At 50.0% G+C, this 23,754-nt stretch overlaps 6 protein-coding genes and 1 long non-coding RNA gene across 8 annotated transcripts; 4 read left to right on the top strand and 3 right to left on the bottom strand.

Annotated features, from left to right (window-relative positions):
* Positions 1-339: 339 nt before the first annotated feature.
* Positions 340-1,608, top strand: LOC112893932 (ethylene-responsive transcription factor ERF118-like). Its single transcript, XM_025961464.1, has one exon. It carries the CDS (start codon positions 482-484, stop codon positions 1,466-1,468), a length of 987 nt encoding a protein of 328 aa, XP_025817249.1. The 5' UTR covers positions 340-481; the 3' UTR covers positions 1,469-1,608.
* A 5,251-nt stretch (positions 1,609-6,859) lies between these two features.
* Positions 6,860-10,608, top strand: LOC112891727 (probable signal peptidase complex subunit 3). Of its 2 annotated transcripts, XR_003228603.1 has the most exons (7): positions 6,860-7,016; positions 7,442-7,489; positions 8,238-8,300; positions 9,149-9,202; positions 9,937-10,023; positions 10,128-10,354; positions 10,470-10,608. XR_003228603.1 is itself a non-coding variant. In XM_025958668.1 (6 exons), the coding sequence occupies exons 1-6, from the start codon at positions 6,891-6,893 to the stop codon at positions 10,254-10,256; spliced, it is 507 nt and encodes a 168-aa protein (XP_025814453.1). In that variant the 5' UTR covers positions 6,860-6,890; the 3' UTR covers positions 10,257-10,446. The 2 variants fall into 2 exon arrangements, 1 of the variants encoding a protein (XP_025814453.1); XM_025958668.1 differs by lacking the exon at positions 10,470-10,608 and having other exon boundaries at positions 10,128-10,446.
* LOC112891728 (Bowman-Birk type wound-induced proteinase inhibitor WIP1-like) lies at positions 10,423-11,623 on the bottom strand. The gene is made up of 2 exons (XM_025958669.1): positions 11,451-11,623; positions 10,423-10,801 (listed from the first exon to the last, which is right to left on the bottom strand). The coding sequence occupies exons 1-2, from the start codon at positions 11,533-11,535 to the stop codon at positions 10,575-10,577; spliced, it is 312 nt and encodes a 103-aa protein (XP_025814454.1). The 5' UTR covers positions 11,536-11,623; the 3' UTR covers positions 10,423-10,574.
* A 3,817-nt stretch (positions 11,624-15,440) lies between these two features.
* Positions 15,441-16,847, top strand: LOC112892799 (zinc finger MYM-type protein 1-like). The gene is made up of 3 exons (XM_025959912.1): positions 15,441-16,097; positions 16,188-16,747; positions 16,816-16,847. Exons 1-3 carry the CDS (start codon positions 15,943-15,945, stop codon positions 16,845-16,847), a joined length of 747 nt encoding a protein of 248 aa, XP_025815697.1. The 5' UTR covers positions 15,441-15,942.
* A 26-nt stretch (positions 16,848-16,873) lies between these two features.
* Positions 16,874-17,842, top strand: LOC112894136. Its single transcript, XR_003228957.1, has 2 exons — positions 16,874-17,675; positions 17,772-17,842. It is a non-coding gene; the product is annotated as an uncharacterized LOC112894136 (long non-coding RNA).
* A 174-nt stretch (positions 17,843-18,016) lies between these two features.
* LOC112894135 (Bowman-Birk type wound-induced proteinase inhibitor WIP1-like) lies at positions 18,017-18,735 on the bottom strand. Its single transcript, XM_025961753.1, is given in 3 exon segments — positions 18,017-18,321; positions 18,323-18,366; positions 18,478-18,735. Coding segments are annotated over 3 exon segments (297 nt in total). The 5' UTR covers positions 18,563-18,735; the 3' UTR covers positions 18,017-18,153.
* A 2,703-nt stretch (positions 18,736-21,438) lies between these two features.
* Positions 21,439-22,262, bottom strand: LOC112892006. Its single transcript, XM_025959052.1, has 2 exons — positions 21,703-22,262; positions 21,439-21,666 (listed from the first exon to the last, which is right to left on the bottom strand). Exons 1-2 carry the CDS (start codon positions 22,260-22,262, stop codon positions 21,510-21,512), a joined length of 717 nt encoding a protein of 238 aa, XP_025814837.1. The 3' UTR covers positions 21,439-21,509.
* Between the last annotated feature and the right edge of the window lie 1,492 nt (positions 22,263-23,754).

The following is a 23,754-nucleotide window of genomic DNA, read 5'->3' on the forward strand; positions in this document are numbered from 1 at the left end:
CGCCGTCGTCGCCGTCCTCCTCCGCGCCCTCGCCTGCTCCAGCCGATCTATGCGACAGGGGCTCAACGGCTGGAACAAATCCTCGTCGATGCTCAGGTCCGTGCGCCGCTCCGCCCACTTTTTTTTCTACCCCGCGAAAATCTCATCTTTTTCACCGATCTGGGAGGTTTTGACCGGGTTTATTGCCCTGGTTCGTCCAGATCTGGTGCGTTCTTGCCTGGGTTTTCATGGGGTTTTGATGGATTTCTCGCTTGTGATGCTGCAGGGACGGGTTCGGGGTGAAGTATTCCGGATTCCTCCACATAAGGCCGTGTGGTTTCTGTCGAGGAGACTGACGGATTCGGTCGATTTGCGCCCGTCTCCGTCCAATTTTTGCACCCATCGGAGAAAGTTTCTTCTTTTTTAGAGTTTTTCCCCTTCAGTTTTGTCAATTTTGGCGTCAAGTTTTGGAGTCCTCTCCGGCACAAGAGGTAGAAGAGAGATGGCTCCGTTGAACCACCAGCAGATTCTCATCAAGAAGGCCCTGGCGAAGAAGCCCAAGTGCAAGAGGATCTCCGGGTTTGGCCTTAAACCCTCCGCTGCTCTCCTCAAGGCCAAGCCGCAGCCGCAGCCGCCGGCGCCGGTCCAGCCGAGGCGCCGCGTCCGCGTCCTCTTCGAGGACCCCGACGCGACGGACTCGGACTCTGACGACGAAGAGGAGGCCGGCACCGCCAAGTCCAAGCGCTTCTCTTTTGAGATGTTCGTCGGCAAGGCCCCTGCAAAGCCGGTTCTGCCGGCGGCCACAGTGGCCGCGTCCACCAGCGGCGGGACGCCGGAGAGCTACCGCGGCGTGAGGCTCCGCAAGTGGGGCAAGTGGGCGGCGGAGATCCGCAACCCCTTCACCGGCAAGAGGCAGTGGCTTGGCACCTTCGACACCGCCGGCGCGGCCTCTGCCGCCTACCTGTCCGCCTCCAGGAGCTTCGCCGAGGAGAAGCGCCGCCGCCGCGGGCAACCTGTGCCCGCTTCCTCACCGGCTACCTCGGCAAGCACCACCCCGACGGCATCCTCTTCGTCGTCCACCTCGGCTGCTCCGTTCGCCCACCCGTCGCCGTCCTCCGTGCTCGAGGGCACCAAGCCTGCACCGAAGCCGGAGGAGTCCTCGGAGCCGGTTGCAACCCCCGTTCTGCCGTCCACCGAATCTTCGCAGCTGCCGGACGACCCTGAGTTCTACCAGGACCTTCTGCGCGGGCTGCAGCTACCCGATATCGACCCGATGGACTTCCGCGCCGGCCTGGACGCCTTGGACGTCTCCGACGCGCCCTTCTGCTTGGACGACGAGCAGGACCTGCTGTTCGGGGACTTTGCGGACGAGGAGATGGACGACCTCGACCTCCTCGACGACATCAACGATGTCTTCCCGGAGCTGCCCGGCTGCGACCTCGGCCGCGGCATGGACGACTTTCTACAAACCGTGGATTTCTGCGTGTGAATTAAGAAGTGCCTTAGTGTTACTTTGTTGGTGTGATAAAATGGTCCTGCGAGTGTTCTTGGGACGGAGATTTCTTTGGGTTTTTTCCCCGGGCAACACCATCTGCTCGCGCCCAAGGAAATTCTCCGGCTCCAAGCTAGCCTGTTGAGAGGTAATTTTGGTAGGTTACACTATGGTAAGTTATAGTAGTGGTGATGTCCTGTTTTTTCCAATGTTATTTGGTAATGCTTGTCAAGACATTATAGTGGACAAGTCATTGAGCTGTTACTCTTAAGCTGTGAAAGGAAAATAAGCTTTGCAATAACATCGCTATGCCCGTCGTCTCATGCACTCTGTTTAGATGGAATGCTTTGTGTTGTAGGAGATGTGCTAGTGTGATTCCAGAATGGAGTTCGTGAGGCGAAGTGTTGTTTCCCTAATGCGATTGGATACTTATGCTGTGATCGTGGTGGTAATCAGAGATTCTTTTTTGGGAAGGCCATGGAATTGTTGGGGATGGTTTGATATTCTAGTACTTGGGCAACTAGATCTGATGAGCCATTGGACTGTTCTCTTTTTTGGTTCGTTGGACGAGTAGTTTATGCGCCGGAAATCGTTTGTGCACGGTCGTGGGCGTAAACAAATCGAGTTCGTAAATGCGTAGTACCTAGCAAATTGGATCCGATGCCTTCGTCGTTGGACTTTGTTCAATGGCCGGGCATTTCTTTAGTACAATCGGGATCAGATTGTGACCGGACAGTGGACGGACGGACACCCGGGCTGCCAGGCCGCACCTGCGTGGCTGCGTCCCGCAGCGAGCGCACACTCGGCACTCCCCCCCCCCCCCCCCTCCCCTCGATGCGTGACTCGGCATGGGCTCAGCGCCACCCATGCCGCGCGCGGCGCGCTTGTCCCTTCCGGGGTGCAGGTGCCCTTTCGGCCACCGCTGCGCCGGGGGGCAGGGCAGCCGAGCCGGCAGCCTGTTGCCTTGCACTCACGAGTCCCCGCGCTACGCCCGGGGCCGGGGGTGCGGGGTCCAGCGACCCCACGCGACGGCGCGAGAGACGAGTCCGCGCGGATACGCACGTATCCGGGCCGCCCCGGCGCGCTTTTGTCCTCGCCCTCGTCCCGTCGTCCGACTCGGCGCGGCCATCCCCCTTGGCGCGGTGCGCGCGCTGGCCCGGGGCGCTGGGGCCCGTGCCGCGTCGCGCGCGCCCGCCCGCGGTGCGTGTGTGGCGCGGGCGTGTCGCGCGAGCTGGGTGCTGGAGCTGAAGCAGCGGGGTGCCGCGCACGGCGGCGGGCGATAAGGTTCCCGATGAGACCGCATCCTGTGGCTCCGGTTCCGCCGGGGCCCCGCGGCGCGCCCGGCCCAGCCGCCTTGGCCGCATGTTGTTGGGAGGGGGAAAAGGAAAGGAGGCGCGCGCGATGCGCCGACGAGGCCCTGCCGTGGTGGTGGCGCGGCGCTGTCCGATCCGATTCCCGCGCCCACCCTTGCCGCGGTGCCCAGCCGCGGCACGGCGCGACGGGTGGAGTGGCTATCCTATTCTAGGACCCGCCCGGTCGGGGCGCCGGAGCGCGACGCGGACGTCTACTAGTCTAGTAGACTTTGTTGTTCTCCCGGTCGCGCACACCGCCGCCGCCGGCCGTGCCTAATCGTACTGGTCTACCGCCCCCTATCGTCGGATCGTTTCTGTTCCGCCCTTCCGCAAAGCGCTCGCTGCGACGCCTGCATTGGCATGAGCCGCGGAGTGGCCGGACGGGTGAGCAGTGACTAGCGAGTGGCTGAGGCGTGTGCAGGACCGGACCGGACCAGGGGCACGCGAGCGAGTACGCGACGGGACAGCTGGGGGTGGCGAACTCGCTGGGGAAAGTGAATGCGGCTGCGCGGTTGCGGGTGGGGTGGGTGGCGCGGTCGGGGTCGCCGGGTCGGGTGGATCGATTGGTCGCGGTCACTGGAGCGCTGCCGGTGAGCCTGGCCGCTGCGACACGGGGTTGTGCGCCATGGTCGGTCCGGGTCGCTATGCTAGGCCATGTGGCGCGGGGGCTGCGCACGCGCGCCTGCGCTAGGCTCGGGCTGGGGCCGCGTCGCGCAGCAGCCGCTAGCCTCGAAAGCTATTCGTCGCCCGACGTTGACATGGGTTTTCTGATGGCTTCTCAGGTGATCTTCGTGACCCGTGCCTCTTACGGAGCACGTAGGGGTATTAGTGCCGTCACTGTAGTTCCAGTGGTACTGATACTGAGGTTTGGAAGGTCCGGGAAATTGTAGTTGAATTGTTTGAGGCCCTGATTGTCTAGATTTCGAGTTGAAAGATCTGGAACCTGCCGGATGAATGTGAATTGTGTCAAACATCGAACTTGAGTTGAAAGAGTAATTGTCTTTCGTTTTTTTTTTGGGAGGAATGTGAGGCTGGCTGTTGCCAGTCTCCCAAATCCCAAAACAAACACCATTCGATTACTCCGATAATGACCCGGCCAGGGGCGCAAGCTGTTGGAAAACGACATGGGCACATGGCAGGCTTCTCCGAAATTTCGGATACGGAATCCAGGAGGAGGGCCCCTTTATCATTTTATCTCGCGTATCTCCCTCTCGTTTGTACACACTCTCGGACTTGTGGAGCGCGAAACGAATGGGTGGCACGCCTGCCGCAGCCGAAAAGCAGTTGGCGGCGGCGCGGGTTGCGTGTCTGGCGAGTTGCTGCCGCCGGTCCGTTGAACCTGTGCCCGCGCCCGTCCTGTTCGCCGATGGCGATGCGAGGCCCCAGCCACAGAGCAAAGCATTAGCGCTCGCAGCCTGGCACCGCGCAGCGCCGCACGGCCGGTCGGGGCGCCGACCACTGCTCGGAGGCGAAGCGTAGCAGTGCGGGCACGGATCGGCAGCGTGACGCGGGGCACAGCGGCGGGGGCGACCACCGAGCGAGCAAAAGGGTTAAAGGGGTTGCGCGGCTGCGGCCTGTTGCAACACGAACGGCTCGGCTGGATCAACAGGGGAGCACAGCTGCTGGCGGTCCTGGGCTCTGCCACCTGCTCGCGCTGTGCGGGCGGCTGGAGCGGACCCCGGGTCCGTGTTCTTCGTGTCCCCGGCAAGTAGACAGTCCCCATCGCCGGTGACACCCCGCATCAAATCCGACGGAATTCCACGCGAGCTCGTGACACCTTCCAGGCTCCCCCTCTTTCCACCTGTTCGGAGTAGAGTAAGCTAGTAGCCGACGCGGCACGCTTCGTTGGGAGAGGACGACGACGACGACGACGGATCGTTCCCTGGGCCGGCGAAGTCGACTGTAAACTAGTAGCAGTACTGCTTTTATTTTTTTTAAAAAAACGATTTTTGGGTAAACTAACTAGTGGTGGTGACTGTAAACTAACGGGCACGCGACGGGGACAGGAAGGCATCGAGCCCGCCAGCGCGCGCTGCGCAGGTGAGGACAAGGGCTGTGCGAAGGAGATCCAGGTACATCGCCCTGACGTCCGGCTCGGACAAAGACGTCGATGCGTTTGGTTTGTGTTTGTGTTTTCTTCCACGGACAGACGACGACAGCGTCTGACCGGGCAGCTGGCGTGGTGAACTCCGCCCCGGTTTCTCAACGTTTTCCCCCGGCCGGGGGTGGGGTGGCCGGGGGCTCGGTGCCGGTCGCTCTCACTCGGGCAACCACGTGGGTAACTGAGCGGCTGGGCTGATCAGTGACTGAGCTGAGCTGCCCGCTCTGACTCCGATCCGGAGGAGGTCAAAAGACAGGAGCCCCGGCCGTGGCCGACTGGCCGGCCAAGTTGGACACTTGGACGGGGCGGCGAATGGGGTGGAGGACGGGACGAGGACGCCTGCTGCCAGCATTATTGCCGTAGTATTTTACAGCGCGTGTCGTGCGGTGTGGTGTGGTGTAGAACCAATCATTCATGGCTGTGGAGCACTCTGTCTGAAATCTGAATGTCCTCCGCCTTTGACCCCGCCGTGCTTGTCACTTGTCAGGTGAAGTAGTAGTAGGTGGTTGATTGCTTTGCTTTCACTCCTCCGGTGATAAGCTTCTGAAAAAGATCAGCAGCACTAACGCTGCGCTGCCGGCGATATTTCTCCGTGGTTATCCTCTTCCTTTTGCAGCTTTGGGGTGGAGATGTCAGTATGAATGGTTCTTCTGTGATGGTATTTTCTTTTCTTTTTCAGGTGGATGGATTCAGATTTGACAAAAGAGAGGCTCGCCGGATTCAGGCCACTAAAGAGAGATTCTGGTACTCGAGATGTTGTGGCTTGCTGTATGCCTGAGGGGACTGGGTGGGCTCTGGAAAAAAGAAAGGATGGTAGATCAGATGCCTACACTAGTGCAGTAGTGCGATCCTATTGTGGTCGGCTGGTCGCTGCCTGCTGATCGTGAGACTTCCCGTTGGAGCAAGGTGCCATGTTTCAGGGTCGAGGGCGGCAGTTTTTTATGTAGCTCTAGGCCACGAATGCGTTGACACTTCGCATTGGACAGGCTACTTGTAAACAAGGGGAGCGGATGCAGGATTATATCGAAAAGCTAGCGTTTAGTAAGCGTTTTGATGTGGTACTGTTGACCTGCCGTACTATAATAGGAGTGTTGAACTGTCAGTCACATCACAATGAACACCGGCAAGTTCAACTCCTCGAGCCCACTCCCGGCTCCCAAGCCCCAACATCTTGGGAATGCTAGCCCTGAAGATCTTTCGAAGGATCGGTTGGAAAATCAGCGTGTGCTAGACTAGTGACGCTGCCATCTCCTCTCTTACCTGCTTGAAAGAAGTGATCGTCTTGTTTTTTGAAGAAAAAAAGTAATCGTCTTGTTATGATACTACTGCTACAAATAAAAAACTTGTAGGTATGCAAACGTGCAGCCTCATCCTTTGATCAGCTCGGACCACAGCCCGCAGATGACAAACAAGGCGCGCGAGGTTGCACCTCTGAATAATGTCAGCTTGGTTCTTCAGAGTTCAGACTTCAGAAGGTTCAGATTCAGAACTCTCCATGCACCGATGAGTGAGCAGATTGGCGTACAATCTTTTCTGCAACAAAATCAACGAATTTTTATGTATTAAATATTTAAAAAACAACGAATCTTATGGTTTCTGGATGCAGTCGCCCGTCAAGTTGGAGTCATGGTCACCGGAAACATGGTACCATGCCACGTTCCCCATACTGGAAACGTATTTTCATCCTAATAGCGTTAAAATCACTTTTAAATAACGTTCCACGTTCCTTGATTCATCGATTCTGGAACTTTTTGACTGCAGTTGGAGTACACCGTCAGTCTGTCACTGTGTACAGCAGACGAGAGGAGCTGTGGATTAGAAGGTTTCCTTTTGCCGACCGTCGATTACAAATCGGACGGTTGCCGGAGCTCGCACACGTGGCGCATCCCCAAATAAACCATCCTCTCGGATAAAGAAAAAGAAGGGAAAAATTCGGGAAAAGGGAGAAAAACCTCGGGCGAAAGCGATGCACAGTTGGACGCAGCGCCTGCTGACCGCGGCAACGACGGCCGCCGTCCTCCTCGCCGCCGTCTGCGCGGCCGCCTCCGCGCTCGACGCCTTCCACGTCCCCGCCGTCCAAGCGCAAGCCCATGTATGGATCTCTTCCTCTCCTCGCTAGTTTAACTGTTCTGAACTTGGGGGCGATCTGCGACCCAAACCGTTGATGCGACGAAGGGTTTGGAGTACGTTTCGTGGCGATTGGTGTGGTAAGCAGTAGGGAACTAAGAGAGTCTGGAATACTGTTTAAAATTGTCAAGTCATTTAGACTGGATTTTGCTACTGCTAGCTAGATCAAGTTTTTCTAGACACTGATTTCACTAGATAAACTTACAAGCAAAAATGTTTCTGGCAGTTGTAGAAAAAGCTATTGCAGCATTATTTACACCAATGTTGCTATGCTCACCTATGAATCTCGTTTTTTGGTCCCAATTCTGCATTTACGCCATCAAGAAACATGGTCCAATTAACATCCATGCTTATTGCGTTACCAGTGTGCTTATGTATGTTATCTTGTAGGTTACAAAGATTAACCGGTTCCACAAACAGATCAATGGCAACGACAAGGTTTGTGCATATACTTCACTTACTTGTTCTTGTGCATATGTAATTCTGACCATATTTCTAATCTAGAAAGATATGATTGAAACATGCTTATTTCCTTAAGTCAATCGGTTAGGTTTGCAGCTAGCGAATCCACTGCTTAAGAGCTATCCCGTATGAATAGAATAGAATACCAATAACTGTTATTTGACAAATTGTTCTAGACTTATGCTGCTATGGTTTACCTCTCTTGTCATTGTGAAGATCTAGTTAAAAGGATTAGCTTGATGATATTTCAGTTATATTGGGAAAATTGCAGCCTGCAAACTTAAATAAAGCAAACTTCCTTCTTTTTTCACACCGACGATTGACTGAGTTTGCTAGCTCAAAAAATGTAAATAAAGCTTTCTTCTTCCCTTCCTGGAAAACTATAATGGACTCTGGATATATGAAATATTTCTAGTTGAGAAGACAGAAACTTTGTGTTGCAAAGACTGAATGATGCTTTCCCTTGAATGAATACGAACCACTTTTCACTTGTTCCAACCACCTATTGAACAGAATCTGTCAAGTTCTGTATGAATTCTACTGTATATCGTATAGAACAATAAGCTAAATCATTTAACTTTTGCCCAAGATAAAATCAGCTCATAAATCAAATAGAGTAATCTATATCATTGCAGTGATACGCTTGCCTCACACATGCTGCATTCAGAGGCATCTGATATATTTCAATCCACTCTAAATGACGAAATGTAAATTTGTGTTTCAGGTGACGTTGACCTTCAATGTATCTGCAAATTTGGAGTCACTATTCACTTGGAACACAAAACAGGTGATATTTCCATTTTTGATGGGATGTGTAATAGCAAGCTATCTTTGAGTGTTTATAAGCTAAAAATCGAGCACTCCCTGTAGTCCTGCTAACAACGATATTGGTATATCACAATTAAAAATTGCTCACATGTCTGAGATATACTTGGAAGAATTTTAACGGTGAATACTATATATGCATATCGAAACTAAATGTTTTCAAGTGGCATACATATATGGAAAGAGAATTCCAGTGTTTAATGATGTGAGTTACTAATTGTTATTCTACATCAGTTCACCAATTTCTTATGCATACTTGACTATATTCACCAGAAATATTTCCAACTATCTTAAAATATTGTGAAGCTCAGCATCAGGCATCAGTAGATCAAAGTTCTCGTATGCTGGAGAGAGCATGGTATAAGAACGAAAAATGTTCTTGTGGTCCTTTCATAAACTGGCTGTGGTGCAATTAGGAGCCCTTTTTTCTTTTGAATTTGTTAACACAAGGATTTAAAAAATGTATTGGCAATATCTTTTATATTGAAAATTGATGTTGCTAATGATGCATAAAACAATTTATCCTTATAAATGAACATATAGGTACACTCGATGTAACTCATAGAACATATTACTAAACAATTTGTGCTGCAGTGCTCATTCAGAAACATTGCCAAACCATGTCATTGCAACAATCACTTCATGATGTCATGGATCATTGTTACTACCTTTCTGAAACCAACTGGTACAATGTTGTTGTATGGATGGTCACCACTGAACTACTGAATATCAACATGTTTATTGATTATTGGTCCATTGTTGTACTACCCTCTATAGGCAGCCTGTAACTGAGCTGCTTTCTTGATACAGGTCTTTGTCTTTCTGACAGCTGAGTATGAAAATGCGAAAAATTCACTGAACCAGGTATGCTGGTCAATGTACATCCTGTCTGCAATAGTATTTTCTAGAACAGAGAACTGGTTGGAATCAATAATTGCTTGAATCTTGAAATAAGCCTTAGTCTGTTTGAATCTTGAAATCCTCCTTACTCACCTCAGGATAAATTAGTCTTGTACCTGTGCTTCCATCTTTGTGTATACCAAAAAAATTGGTAGCATCTAAGTCACCATATTGTATCATGAAATTAAGTAATGTATTGGTCTTTCTTAGATGCTAGTGTCATTTTCATTGATATATCTTTGCTATCCAAGTTGGATAAAGTTCTTTTTGATAAACCTCCCTGTCATGAATGACAACTGATACTCATATCTACATGCTTGGTCCCTCACAGGAAATTCAAGTTATTGCTTGTCTGGACATAAGTAGCATCTTTGGTAGTTTAGGAGAATTTCTTCAGCTCAATTACTAATTTTTACTGTGGAAAATTATCATACTTTTTCTAATGCGCTGACAGCTGGCACATTACAAATAGCATGTGGCTACACTCTAGTGATAATCTGGCACATGTATTTATAGTTTGCTGCCATTCCTTTTGCTAAACAGTAAATTTTCTATTGAATTCAACAAGTAATTCCTGAATCTATTTAGTTTTTTTAGGGCATTCTGAAGCTATTTGATTGAATATATGATGAAGCCCTCTGGTTCGTCTTCAGTAGCTGATGGTTCCATGCTTATGTGCGAATTACTCTGTTCGTCAGATTTCGTTATGGGACCATATTATACCGGACAAGGAACATGCAAATCTGCAACTAGAGGTGAAGAGCAGGTATCCTCTGATCGACCAGGTAAATTTATTTTTTCCTTCTTGCATCTCGGCTGGGTACTACATTGCAACCGCGTGCTGACTGCTCAGTTTTTCTTGACAATTATATGCAATTCCTCACATCAGGGAAGCAGTCTGCGTGGGAAGAAAGTTCACCTTGTTCTCCACTGGTATGTTATGCCCAATGCTGGCGCCATGACCCAAGGTCGGATGGCGCTCTCTGAGTTCAAGCTGCCTGATGCCTATACCTCTTGAGAGGAAAGCTTACTGATCTGGGAAGAATCCTCTTAACGAACATCCTTCTAATCTGGCCTCTGCAATGGGTTGCCAAACGAACGGAGATCTGATTCATAGTAAGCGCTGACGGTTGCATATGAAATATTCTGGGTATTTGATCAAGCGTTCAAGAACAATTCGGAAATTATGAATGACCACCATTTTTTTATTCACTCATGCTCGATTGAGCAGGGATGCACATACACAGATGCAGACCGCAGTGGCGTATTCATGGTGTGTAAACTCGGAATGCATATTCGTGGTCTCAGCTGAGCTCAGCAGCCGGGGGTGAGCCACCTAGTTCTTCTTGCAGGGTGGGCCGCAGATGCCGAGGAAGGTGTCGGTGCACTGGAACTGCTTGACGGGGTACTTCTTGACCACCTTGCAGGCCTTGCAGACGGGGTCGCACTTGCTGACGATGTCGTCGCAGGTGTAGAGCCCGGAGAAGGAGAAGTTGCAGTTGGTGCAGCACCCGAGCTTGCCTCCGTTGGTCTCCATGTTGCCCTTGCTCTCCCCAACTGCGGCTGCATCAGCACAATTGCATTCACATCAGTTTCAACTTTCAACTCCTTGGCGCGGAAACAAGTCTTCTAGTTGCTCGTTTCGTTGCAAACTGGGTAAGATTTTTGGCGATTCCTCTGGTTTTCTAGTGATGCACGTTGGCGTCGACATCCAGGTTCCGGGTGGCATGAGGGACCCAAGCTATGCTAGGCTGGGTGTCTGTTTGGGCATAGCAAGTGGGACGACAGAGAGTGGTCGAGCCCAATATGGCAGGATCTACAAGCCCATCTGCCCGACGGGGACTTGAGAAAAATCTGATGATGATGTCGCCAATGGTGAGGATAGCCTCACACTTTCTTATTACATCCCTTAGCTCCAGCACGATGCATCAGGGCAGAAAATTAAAATGTGCGCCGTGCATGGTTATTCGATTATTTCTGGTGTATACATAGGTGAAGATTCATTTGACGGATCCAAAATTTCACAAATCGTGCGTGTATAATTCGGTAGGAACTTTGCAGTGCTAATATGGCTGACGCACAGAGCGAGCGTGTAGATCAGTGTATGATCGACTTGTTTCCCTTGGCTACATTCTACGAACTACCAAACCGCACTGGCCTATCACAGATTGATGAGCATGTTGAGTGACAGTGAGCGACCAAGACAACGTACCGTTTTCCTTGGCCACAGCTGCAAAGATTCCCATGACCAGAACGGCCTGGAGAACCAGGATCACCAACAGCCTGCTGCTCTTCATCTCGACCTACTACTCGTGTGTAATAGTAAGACGCTACCCTTTTTCCCAAAGCCTTCTACTCTAGAGTGCTTCGTGTTGTTGGTGGCCAAATGAACTGAAGAGCAGCTTATATAGGCGACGAGACGGGAGCAGCATGGCGTGTCGCCATTTCCGTGATCGAGTATCTTCCGGGAGGGCATGGTTTAGGCGGCTGTTTGACTCGAGGCGGCTAATTAAGCTAGCTGTGGAAGGGACGCATCTGTTAATTTTTGTATGTATCCCTTAATCCTGGCCCCACCGTCCCCGTCAGCACATCCTGCGCTTTGTGGCGCGCGAATGTGGAATACGGGCGGTAGAAGTAATAGGTTGGTAACTTCCTTTTGAAATGGGTTGAAAGTAGCTGTAAAAACAAGGGTTACTGGCGCTGCTTGATCCATTTTTACATTATTAATTCCCCGCAAGCATACGATTAGTTTTCTACTCCCCCATCCTAAATTATTAGTCATTTTGGATTTTTTTAAATTTATAGACTTTGCTATGCATCTAGATATAATATATATTATGTAGATGCATAGTAAAAACTATGTATCCAGAAAAACCAAAACGACTAATTTGGGACCGATGTGACGGAGGGAGTAGTCACCGGTAAGGAGTAGGTTTCTCTTTATCGCATCCAATATTGGTGGCGGCCGGACCAATTCATCAAACCAAACACATCATACATGTGTGGCAGAGTCAGCCATGAAGCACCATTGATACATGTGAGCGAACTATTTCTATATATCAACACAGAGATCGGCAGGCAAGCAGGTGAGACGTAGCAGTAGCAGATACTCGTCTTGCACGTTGTGCTGCAGATCTCTGTCTCCCCAATCACGGTTGTGCAGTGGTGATGGGGGTGCACCGACCGGGTCGAACAGTTTGTTTGTACGCCCGTCTAGCTATGCAGCGTCTGCCACCGTCACGTGGACCATCCGCCCGCGTCACCTGCTGTGACTGACTGATTGGTCGGCCGTTTGGCACAAAGCTGATCATAACCGATTGATGTCAATTAACCTAACAAGTCGGCCCCTGGCTCTCTCATTGCGTGAAGCATGGTTCTTCGTGGTCTTGGCCTCTTGTCTCGCCACGTCACTAACCTATCAATCATGCTGCCATTGGAGCCAAAGCATCTCGCTGTTGCTCGTGGGCTCCTCCCGTCCAGCTCAGCTGCTGCTGCAACAGGGAGATCGATCACTGTCTATGCCACTACTGCGGTGCGTCGAGATCATGAAGGAGATCTCCGTCGCCCGGCCGCATCGCACGAACGCGACGGCCCAACCGCCGGAGCTAGCTTGGGCCGGGGAACTCGTTCGTGGCTCGGCGACCCGGCGTCGCGAGAAAACATTACCGTGCATTTCTCCACGGCTGCGGTTAATTAGTCAGTTCCACCGCTACATCCTCTTACGCTCTTCCCGGATTCTCATGTATAATAGATTCTCAAAATCAAGAAAACTCAGTAGTGGAAAAGGTGGGAGAGTGCGTGGCTGATGAGTAATTTCAAGCCGAGCAGCAACGCATCAAGATAGGTTTTGGGAAAGCTTTGAATAGTTTGTTTGTACCCTCTCCGTTTATTGTCCTAAGTCAAATCTTTACATCATTGGCCACTCATTTCTTAATTTTTTTTATAATTTAGCATTATATAAGATTTATAGTTTTTAAATTCACCAAGGGACATACATTCACAAATATAATCCACATGTTGTTAAACTAGACGACGAAACAGAGGAAGTATTTTTTCGAGAAGGAAAGTTTTATTGATTTCAAGAACGTTGGATTAATTAAGGTTGGTCCCTCGTTGCATTTCATTTTTTTCCCTTTCCATATCGAGGAGGAGATTAGAAACTTTACACGATTTCAAACCCTTTTGTGTTAATATTGGTTTCTCTCTCCGTTCTAAAATGTAAGCTGTCTTAGTTTAGTCCTAAATCATACTTAAGCTTCTCTAAATCCGCCACTGTCCACTGATGTCCATCACAAGGGAATAGAGAAATTTTTATTTTCCAAACAGAACTTGCATTGCCAGTTGCACCGCTTTTATTTATTATTGCCAGGGGCGGAGGGCCCAGTGTGGCGAGGTATGGCGTTCGCCATACCTCGGCCCGGCCCAACCCAACAACAGCCCAACAATAGAAAAATTTTACCCTACCATTCCCCACCCGCCCGCCGCCTGCAGTGCCCTCCCGCACCCCCGCCTCCGCCCGCCCGCCGCCCGCGGACCCCGCCCCCGCGCGCCGCCGGCCGCCGGCCGCCGCCCGCCGCCCGCGGCCCCGCCCCCGCGCCGCCGCCGCAGGCCCCGCGGCCCGCGCCCCGCCGCCGGCCCCGTGCGCCTCCGCCTACGCGCCGCCGGCCACGCGCGCCGCACTGCCGCAGGCCCCGCGCGGCCGCGCGCCTCCGGGCTCCGGCCTCCGGCCGCCGCCGGCCCCGCGCGCCGCAGGCCCCGCCGCCGGCCCCGCGCGCCTCCGCCTGCGCGCTGCCGGCCGCCCGGCCCCGCGCGCCGCACTGCCGCTGTGCCGCAGGCCCCGCGCGGCCGCGCGCCTCCGGGCTCCGCGCGCCGCCGGCCCCGCGCGCTGCAGGGCTGCAGCCTGCAGGCCCCGCGCCGCCGCCTCCGGCCCCGCGCGCCGCAGGCCCCACCGCCGGCCCCGCGCGCCTCCGCGGCTCCGCCTACGCGCCGCCGGCCGCCCGGCCCCGCGCTAGGTAGTTTGGGCCGTTTGGCAATTGGTTTGCAATTTGTTTTACCAAATTACCACCACTGACCACTGTAGTGTACTTTGTATTGCAGGACCATGGTAGTTCAATGATCTTGTTGTTTTGTTTATTCACTTTAGTTTTGTTAGCGAAGATATAGATGGCTAGAAGGGTAGAAGAAAGTTTGAAATCATATGAAAATCATGCACATATATACATAAAAGTTTAGGTATTTCCTTCTTCTGGATCAAAGGGAGATTTGGAATGAAGCGTACAAAGAGATCCTCCATTTTCTCTTGTCCTGTGATTCATTGGCTTCTTTTCTGGAACAGGTCCCGCAAAGATCCTCTTGATGCAAAAGACAATCTCTGCAACACATAGGAGACGGTTTTTGTGAAAAATCTTCCAATTATTGGTGCAGAATAATTATAGGTTAGGGACTTTTCAGTATGGTGGCACTATCATTTTTCTGGCTATTTCTTTTGTGCTGCAGTACCTCGGTATTTTCTCCAGTATATAGATTTTTCTTTACCATGTTAGGTTGTAAATAAAAATTGTTGCGCTGGAATGCTCGATCTAGCTTGAATATTGACATATTGTGTTTATTGCGTTGTATATTGGAATGTTTCAGATAAGCCAGAAATTGACGGTTTAAGGCCGCCCGCAGCCCCGCGCGCCGCCCCGGATCAGAAAGTAATTAGCATGTTGCCACTCGATGGTGATGCTTCCAATCCAAGCTCTAGCAGAAAAGGGAAAAGAAAGGCACAAGAAAGAGGTGAGAGAACTAGTATTTTTTGGGTGTTGTATAGGATTGGGAAGTTAAGCTAATTTACTTTAATGTGAATTTGACTATTTATTTCAGATCTAAAGAGCTATTTTAGTCCATTCGTATCCAGTAGCATAAACCCAAGCACTCATGGAAGTGAAGTTGGTAATGCCATAATAGAGGAGGAAGAGGTGGTGGAAACTCATTTGGAGGACACCAATACCATAGACCAACAGCCAGGTAGCAATGAAAATGATCAAAATGATCAAGGTACAATAACTGAGTTCAATCCGGATTATATCATTTCTGATCCGGGGCTTCGGATTCCAATTGAACAATTTAGTCCTAATATTAGAGATGAAATTAGGAGGGCTTTCATGGAACGAGGTCCAACTCAACCTAGTAGTCATGTTTTTCCTAGAGGAGAAGATAAAAGGCGCTTTCGAAAAGAATGGTTTGAGAAATATAATTGGCTGGAATATAGCTTGGTGAATGATAAGGCTTATTGCTTTTGTTGTTATCTTTTTAGAAGAGTTGGTGTAGATGATGATAAATTTGGTTATGAGGCATTTACAAAAGAAGGCTTTAGGCAATGGAAGAATGCCTACTTAGCACTCCCTAAACATGTTGGTGGCCCTAATAGTGCTCATAATAGATCAAGAGCGGCATTTGATGATTTTGATAATCAAAGGGCAAGTGTAAAGGAGAAAATTGTAGTTCATACCAAAGAGGCACAAAAGAAGTATGAAACCCGTGTAGATACATCTTTGGCTATTGTAAGTTATATTGCCTTGCAAGGTGAACCGTTCCGTGGACATGATGAATCAGAAACTTCATTGAACAAAGGCAACTTTCTAGAATTTCTTGATTGGTACAAACTAAGAAATGAGGAAGTGAGGCAGGCATTTGAATTTGCTTGTCCTAAAAATGCTAAAATGACTTCTGGAACAATTCAGAAAGAACTTGCCGAGTGTTGTGCTCAAGCGGTTACCAAAGTCATAAAAGAAGAGATGAGTGGTTGTTTATTCTCTATTCTTGTTGATGAATCTCGTGATATATCAGTCAAAGAGCAAATGGCCATAATAGTCAGGTAAACATCCGCTTTTATATCTTGTATTCTTGTTGAATGTTGATGAATCTTGTTATAATATTTCTAAATATTATGAGTTTCTTCATATAGGTATGTGAATAAAAAGGGGCAAGTAGTTGAAAGATTTTTGGGTATCAAGCATGTCAAGCTAACTACATCAGAAGCATTAAAGAGAGCAATAGTGGAGGTTCTTAGTGCCCATGGTTTAACTATTGCAAAAATACGAGGCCAAGGGTATGATGGAGCTTCTAATATGAGAGGTGAATTCAATGGTGTTCAAAAACTAATTCGTGATGAGAACCCATATGCTTTTTATATCCATTGCTTTGCTCACCAATTGCAGTTGGTAGTTGTTTCGGTTTCAAAGTGTTGTTCATCTATAGAGGATTTCTTTGACTATGTGGATATGATTGTGAGCAGCACTAGTGCATCTTGTAAGAGGAAGGATTTATTGATTGATAGTCATCATACAATTGTTTTGAATAAGTTGGACAGTGGAGATATTTTATCAGGTAGAGGACAAAATCAAGAAACATCATTGCCTAGGCCTGGAGATACAAGATGGGGATCTCACTATAGGACATTGCTTCGTATTGAAACAATGTGGGACTCAATAATAGAAGTTCTGCAAGTGGTGCATGATGAGGAACGTAATCCATCAAGGGCAGGGGGGTTGGTGCCTATTATGGAGTCTTTCAGCTTTGTGTTTATCATGAAGATGATGTTACAGATCCTTCGCATAACAAATGAGCTATCTCATCTGTTGCAGAAGAAGGATCAAAATATTGTTGAGGCCATGTCTTTGGTTATTGACGTGAAAACACGTTTGAACAATTTGAGAAGCGAAGGTTATGAGCCACTACTTGAAGAAGTCAAAACATTTTGCCAAGAGAATGATATCCCAATACCAAATATGGAAGATAGTGTACCAAGATTTGGTAGATCAAGGAAAGGAGGGAGAAACAACATCACTCAAGATCATTACTTTCGTGTTGATACCTTCTTTGCTACCATAGATGCTATCACAACAGAGTTTGATCATCGATTCAATGAGGTATCATCGGAATTACTTACTTGCTTTGGTTGCCTTGATCCTAGAGATTCGTTCTCTAACTTTGATGTGAATAAACTTGCTCGCCTCACGGATATATATTTGGATGATTTTTCTTTTGATGACCGGAAAAGAATAAGAGACCAGTTAGAAACCTTCATTATTCATGTTAGAAGAGTTGAGGCATTCAGAGCTTGTTATGACCTTGCAAGCCTAGCAATGAAAATGGTTGAACTTAAGAGGCATGAAATATTTCCCTTGGTTTATCGCCTAATTGAGCTGGCATTGCTGCTACCAGTAGCAACTGCATCAGTTGAAAGAGCATTTTCAGCCATGAAGATTATTAAAACTGAGTTGCGGAATAAGATGTCCGATGGTTGGCTTAATGACTTGATGGTGGTGTATATTGAGCGGGAGATATTTAAAGGAATTGATCTTGAATCTATCAAGAAGGCTTTTCAGAAGAAAAAAGATAGAAATATGCAATTGCCAAAGTCTCCTAGACGCAACTAATAATAAATATACCGGTATAACTCTATACTCTAATTGTGTATCTTGTATTATATTTAATATTTTAACTCTAATATTTCGTTACTAATTTATGTTGTCTCTTTGTTTGACAGCTTCTTTGGTCCAATTGTTGATTTGATGCGTACTTTACGTATTTTTCTTCATTTGAGGTACTTCTGAACCATATTTTTATTGTGAACCTTTATTTCCGTATAATATTTGAACATAATCTAGTAATCCACCGCCAGTCCGCCAGTCCGCAGCCGTAGGCTCCCGCCCCGCAGGCCTCGCGCCCGCCGCCCCGCAGCCCCGTCCGCCACACCTAAAATTTTGGGCGTCCTCCGCCACTGATTATTGCAAACAACGGCTTATTGTTCGCGTGCATCGTCGAGAAACAAGCACGGCCTGGACCGCATGGCCTCGGTCATGTCGCTAGATAGGAAGGGAGTGTCCCAAGCCAAATCCCAGCCCATGCTGGGATGCTCTCTCATCTAGCTAGCACTTGGGTCCGCAGATTCCGAGGAAGGTGTCGGTGCACTTGAACTTGTTGCCGGAGTAGGCCATGACGGCGACGCACTTCTTGCAGACGGGGTCGCAGTCCTTCTTGACGTCGTCGCAGGTGTAGAGCCCCGAGAAGGAGAAGTTGCAGTTGGCGCAGCACTTAGAGCTGACCCGGGTTGATGTCGATCGCCTTGCTCTCGCCCACGGCTGCTGCATTCAGTTTTCCATCATGTCATCTCCAACAATTCAGATAAGTTTCAGATCAATCAACCAGATGTATAATCGTAGATCGTCGATCAAGGAAGAAGGAACGCATACCATTTTCTTTTGCCACGGCTGCGAAGATCCCCATGACCAGGGCGGCCTGCAGGCACAGGAGCACCAGGAGCGTGCTGCTCTTCATGGTCGCTTGGCTTGGCGCTTTCAGCTGTTTGCTGCAGTGCTACTTGCCAGACGCTCTTGTGTTCTAGTACTAGCTTGTTGTGTTGCAAATAGCCGTGGAGGAGCTCTACCTACATAGGCGTCCAGGTCTGAAAGTCCATGCCGCCGTAGTCCTGGAATCGCCTCTTTTTTTTTTCCTCCATAGGGCCGGAGGATGGATGGATGCTTCGAATTCATGCATTTTGTTAGGCGAAACTTTGACTCATGGCTGCGCGAGTCGTATGCCGCATTTTTTTTTTATCATGATCATGCCCAATCATCCTCATCAGCTCACGGGTCCAGAATGGACGGGACACGGGAGTGATGACGCTACCATTCAAGCATAATTTTGTTTTGGGGCTAGCTTAGCTAGAGACACAACTGGAGCTTTATTCTCCGCTCTGCAACGGTCAGAATGAGGCAGAGAAAACTGTCAAGTAGGGGCCACAAAGATGTCGCCTTCTCTTCTCTATATCAGGCGTGGCTTTCTTTCTTTCTTTTTTTTTTAAAAAAAGATTATCAGGCAGTGCCTTCCATTTTGTTGGACCAACAACCCAATTCTGAATAATAGCCACTCCCAACTGAAGAATGGAGGATTGTTTTGTTATCTTTGACCAAAAAACATGACTAATAATGTCTAAGCTAGTTAGGTGCAGTTTGTGTGCATTACTGTGAGTCCGTGACCACACAGATAGAAACGGATGGATAAGCATCGAACGCCGGCCGTCGCTCTCCTCCTCCTCCTCTTCCTCTTCCTCTTCTTCTTTCGCTAGATCAAAGACGTGAGCTGACAGTTTCAGCACTCTTCTTCCTCCTCCTCCTCCTCTGGTTCCTTGCGAGGTAGACGAAGCAGCCAAGTTTCAGCACTGTCGCCTCGAGATACTATCTCTATCTGATGCAGCGCGCCGGGAGCTAGAAGCTACGTAGAAGTGATTGGATTGGCCACGCCATGGCGACGGCTCAACCAAAAAGGCCGCATCCATTTCTTGACGCGCTGCCGGGCCGGTGCACGCGTGGTTCCCTTGACGCGCCGCATGACAGGCCCAGCCCTGCCTGGAGCCGGGCGGCGGGTGGCGGCCCAGGACGTGCTGTGCAGGCCGCCGAGGCCCGCTGCCGGGTGGCGGCCTGCCGCACCAACGCCGGGCTAGCGCCTAGGTGACATGTGCATGCACTAAACCTGTCCCGCCACAATTGCTTCACTGGAGAATTTCCACCCCAGCTTGGTGGAGGTGGAATCACTACAAGATCTGACACATTTACTGAGAGGGTAGTTTTAAGTGGCCGACGGGAGTCTATTTTGTTTATGCACCTCGTCAGATTATGGTGGTCGATGATTCTTCCTAGGTAAATGATATTTACACACGGGAAATGGTGTAGTGATAACTAAACACTGTCGGCAATTGGCATGGAAAAAGTATAGTGAATGCAGTCCCCGTCAGCCACTCAAAAGAACCTCTCAGCAATTCTGTCAAATCTAGCGGTGAATGACTGCTTTGGAGTCACTGGACCTTTCAAACAAGCAACGTACTTGGTGAGATTCAACAACAGCCAACAAATCTTATCTTCCTCAGCAGTTAGCATCTTCATCCTAAATGATAATCATTGGAGGGTATGATACCATAACCATTTGTCACGAGGATTCCTCCTATACAACGCATATCAGCCCACGGCCCACGGTGCCCAGCCAACGATCACTCTGGACAAAATAGGTATTTTGATAGCTCAACTTTACTTTGACGATCGAGTTTGTCCATCAACTTTCGAATCGGCCAATTTAATCCTTTAACTTTTATTTTTTTATCAAACTCGTCCTTGTGCTGACATGACACTCTACAATGACACAAAACGGAAAGTCTTCTTTACCCTTGGCCCCTCCCATTCTAAATTCCACAGCAGTTTACTGTTACTTTAAAAATAGTATTTGGACAATGCAAGCAAATTAGTGTAGTCGCATCTATGCATTTAGGACTGTACATTATAAGTATGGGAACTAGAATTTTATTTGCCCATACATCGCATTGTATGATAGACGCGAGAAGAGTAAAATTAAAGCTGCTTGTTAAATAGAATGTTGCAAAAAGTTGAAGGAACAGCAACACAGTTGTACAACAGCGGAAATTGAGAAGGGAACGAGCGAAGGGCAAAAAGAATTTTTCACATTTATCTCGCAATAAGTTATTATGGAGTATAGTATCAATATAAGGATAATTTTGATAAAAAATAAGAGTTGAGAAACTATATTGATTGGAAGCTACGGAGCGAATTTGGCTCTAGAAATAAAGTTGAGGACCAAAACGTCTTACCAAGTTTTCACTAGGGCGGCGCTGAGAGATAATCATCGCCGGTGCCGGCTCGCCGCGTGGCGCAGGAGCTAACCGGACCACCGTGATCTCTGTATACGGAACAAAAGACACTGACCTTACTAGCGTTGCAACTAGTGAAGATGAAATCGCGTTGCGTGAGAGACCCCATACATGGTCCGAACCAAGCTTGGCCGTCCATAACCAGCAAGCTCTCCTCATGCACGCGCCCTTGATGAGGTTCCCTCGAGCAAAGCTTCCCCCCACAAACACATGGGCAAGCTTTCATCGCACTCCAAGCCCATCCGCCAAGCAACCGGTAATCAACAACTACACAATCAAAACAAAAGCGATCTTTCAAAGAAAAAGACCACTGCTCCATCATTGTCATCTTTCCAGTTCACCCATACCATTCTCCCTAAGTTAAACCGATCACAATTTGCAGGCCAAGTTTTCATATTTGCATTTACAAGCACTCATAATTAAGCATGTTTGGAAGGAAAGCATAAATTCACAAGCTCTTTTTGTGAATTTCATAGGAATTTGTTCGATTTCCGGTGGACCGGAGAATGTTTCCATTCCAAATACAGGCCTAAATATACACAACTATTTGGTGGTGCCCGGTTAGCTCTAGAACTCCCTACTCCTTTTGGTCTTGGTGCTACAGTCGCAGAGCAAGTAGCTCAGCACGTTGGCCACACTCGTGCCGATGAACGGCACGTTAAGCACCGGGCTAACCCTGACGCCATGGCTGCTACCTTTCCTGCTACCACCATAGTAGTAAGCTCTTGATGAACCACCACCACCGCCGTTACTAGCTGGCGCAACCGTGCCCCCGAACTTCTTGTAGTACCGAGGCGGATGGCCGGTGGCGGCGTCCGGTACGGCGGCGGGGCCCAAGCCACCGTCCCGCGCCACGGCGGCCGAGGCTGACCGGCTGCGCATCAGCGGGAACGGCGGGCACCCGAACCTCCCCGCGGACCGCGGCGCGCCCGTCGTCCCTGCCACCGTCGTGGCCGAGTTCACGCTGCTGCTGCGTGAGAACGGGGACGCCCACGAGCCCGGCCGCTTCTGCGGGCACGCCTGCGCCTTGACACGGATGCCGCCGCCGCCGGGCTCTTGCTTTAGCTTGCACGGGCTGGGTCTGGGAGCGGGCGGCAACGGCGGCATTGGCAGCAGCTTTCCCCCGGCGAAGAGGCGGTCGGCCGGGGCGACGTCATCGGCGGCCGCATTGGCGTTTGCGAAGTCGAACTCCGGCTCGGGGAGCCGCGACGACGACACGAGCAGCGACGCGTCGTCGGACCGCCGCGGCGGTGCTGCGAAGTTGGCTAGGTCGTGGGAGAAGGAGATCCTCGGGCTGATCAGCTCCGGGGCTTCCTCCATTGGCGGTGCCTGGATCGTCAGTGGGAGAGATCACGAGCGAGGACAGTGAGAGACCGGCCGGTGGAGGAGTTGGGAGGGAAGCGGCTAAATAAAGCTGCCGAGATCGCGGTCCCGGACTGGGACCCGTGGTGTACAAATTTCGCACCCGAATTCGCGAGGTGGATTCGATGTCACTCGCGCCCGGTCCCTTGGCCGGTCACCTACCTTACTGAATGACACGTTCCTTTGCCGTTTTCTCGCCGATTCGACGTGAAACTTTGGCGATCAACTCGGGCATTTCCGGCGACAGCCTTGCTTGATCTACAGACTTGTCCAGGACGGACTAGCTTGCTTTACCGTGTAGTGAGTTGTAACTGTCTCTTGCCAGAAACATCTGGGAGGAGCAGTGCTGCTGACATCAAGTTTTCTAGTCTGAATGATGGAAACCTTGTGGCATTCCCAACCGAACTGCTCGACGCACGCAACGGCGATGTGATGGTGGGTTCAGCGCAGCACGAAGCTCCCGGTCAACTGACTTGGACGCAAGACTACTTTGGGGTGAAAAGGAAGGAGCATTGCAATGCCAATGATGTTACATTGCGTGCATACCACTGTTCACGCTGTATGGCGAGACGTCGACAGGGAAAGGGAGCTCAACACTTGCTGGGAGCAGAGTATGATGGGAGGGGTCTCTGAGGTCACTGTCCCAATCGATGGAAGGATGGAACCGGCGAAAACACGGGGGGATGGGAGCCCGATGTTGCCTCAATCTCGTGAACATAGATTCCGATCAAGACCTCCAAACCATGGTACTCGTCGCCAGACAGCAAGCACAGCAAGAGGATCGAGAAAGCAAGCTCTGCCCATCTCCCTTTCTCCCGTCGCCGGAAAGGGGCGTCGTCCTGCGATGCGGGGAAAGAGGAGCGCTCAACTGGAAATGGCGAAAAGGCACACCGAAAACCTGCTCATCTTTTGCTCGGTTAGGATCTTGATGAATCAATGGAGCTGCCAATTCAGCAAAGGGTTTCTTCATCTTTCTGAACGTGACGTGTCCAAGAAATGCGCAACACCTCATCGTTGCTGCCTCATGGACACACGCTCAATCATTCGTACGTGCCTTCCTTTCGCTTTTTCTGCAGCGCTGGACCAGAACGAACTGCGAATTATTGTGGGCTGCAACTGCAAGTCACGCAGAATGATCTGCTCTGCATTGATGTCGCCAGAAACTTTCTGCAGCCAGGAAGAATGTCTCACCGGCTGGTGTAAATTCAGGTGATTTGCCAGCCAATCAGTCAGAGTTAACACACCTGGTACTGGTAGATAGGCTGCTACATCGACAGATCATGTAGCTACCGTTCTGAATTTCCCATGGAGACAAGCTTGGCTAGGGTACCAGTACCAAGCGGTAGCGGGCGGGGGGCATCTGCAACAGCGCCGCCCCTGAATTTCAGGTCACTAGGGTGGCATCATGCATGGTCTGAAGAGATAAGCGAAGGGTTGGTCGTGTGGTGCG

This window comes from Panicum hallii, chromosome 5 (genome assembly GCF_002211085.1).
Source record: "Panicum hallii strain FIL2 chromosome 5, PHallii_v3.1, whole genome shotgun sequence".
In the NCBI taxonomy this organism is placed as follows: domain Eukaryota; kingdom Viridiplantae; phylum Streptophyta; class Magnoliopsida; order Poales; family Poaceae; genus Panicum; species Panicum hallii.

What these genes read in the sequence shown, in the direction of transcription:
- LOC112893932 (XM_025961464.1), top strand. Translation starts at nt 482, where the DNA reads ATGGCTCCGTTGAACCACCAGCAGATTCTCATCAAGAAGGCCCTGGCG.
- LOC112891727 (XM_025958668.1), top strand. Translation starts at nt 6,891, where the DNA reads ATGCACAGTTGGACGCAGCGCCTGCTGACCGCGGCAACGACGGCCGCC. An exon ending in CCGTCCAAGCGCAAGCCCAT is followed by an intron (nt 7,017 to 7,441) that starts GTATGGATCTCT and finishes GTTATCTTGTAG; the next exon opens with GTTACAAAGATTAACCGGTT. An exon ending in GGTATCCTCTGATCGACCAG is followed by an intron (nt 10,024 to 10,127) that starts GTAAATTTATTT and finishes TCCTCACATCAG; the next exon opens with GGAAGCAGTCTGCGTGGGAA.
- LOC112891728 (XM_025958669.1), bottom strand. Translation starts at nt 11,535, where the DNA reads ATGAAGAGCAGCAGGCTGTTGGTGATCCTGGTTCTCCAGGCCGTTCTG. An exon ending in AGCTGTGGCCAAGGAAAACG is followed by an intron (nt 10,802 to 11,450) that starts GTACGTTGTCTT and finishes GTGCTGATGCAG; the next exon opens with CCGCAGTTGGGGAGAGCAAG.
- LOC112892799 (XM_025959912.1), top strand. Translation starts at nt 15,943, where the DNA reads ATGACTTCTGGAACAATTCAGAAAGAACTTGCCGAGTGTTGTGCTCAA. An exon ending in CAAATGGCCATAATAGTCAG is followed by an intron (nt 16,098 to 16,187) that starts GTAAACATCCGC and finishes TTCTTCATATAG; the next exon opens with GTATGTGAATAAAAAGGGGC. An exon ending in AGTGGTGCATGATGAGGAAC is followed by an intron (nt 16,748 to 16,815) that starts GTAATCCATCAA and finishes TTTATCATGAAG; the next exon opens with ATGATGTTACAGATCCTTCG.
- LOC112892006 (XM_025959052.1), bottom strand. Translation starts at nt 22,262, where the DNA reads ATGGAGGAAGCCCCGGAGCTGATCAGCCCGAGGATCTCCTTCTCCCAC. An exon ending in AAGTTCGGGGGCACGGTTGC is followed by an intron (nt 21,667 to 21,702) that starts GCCAGCTAGTAA and finishes TGGTTCATCAAG; the next exon opens with AGCTTACTACTATGGTGGTA.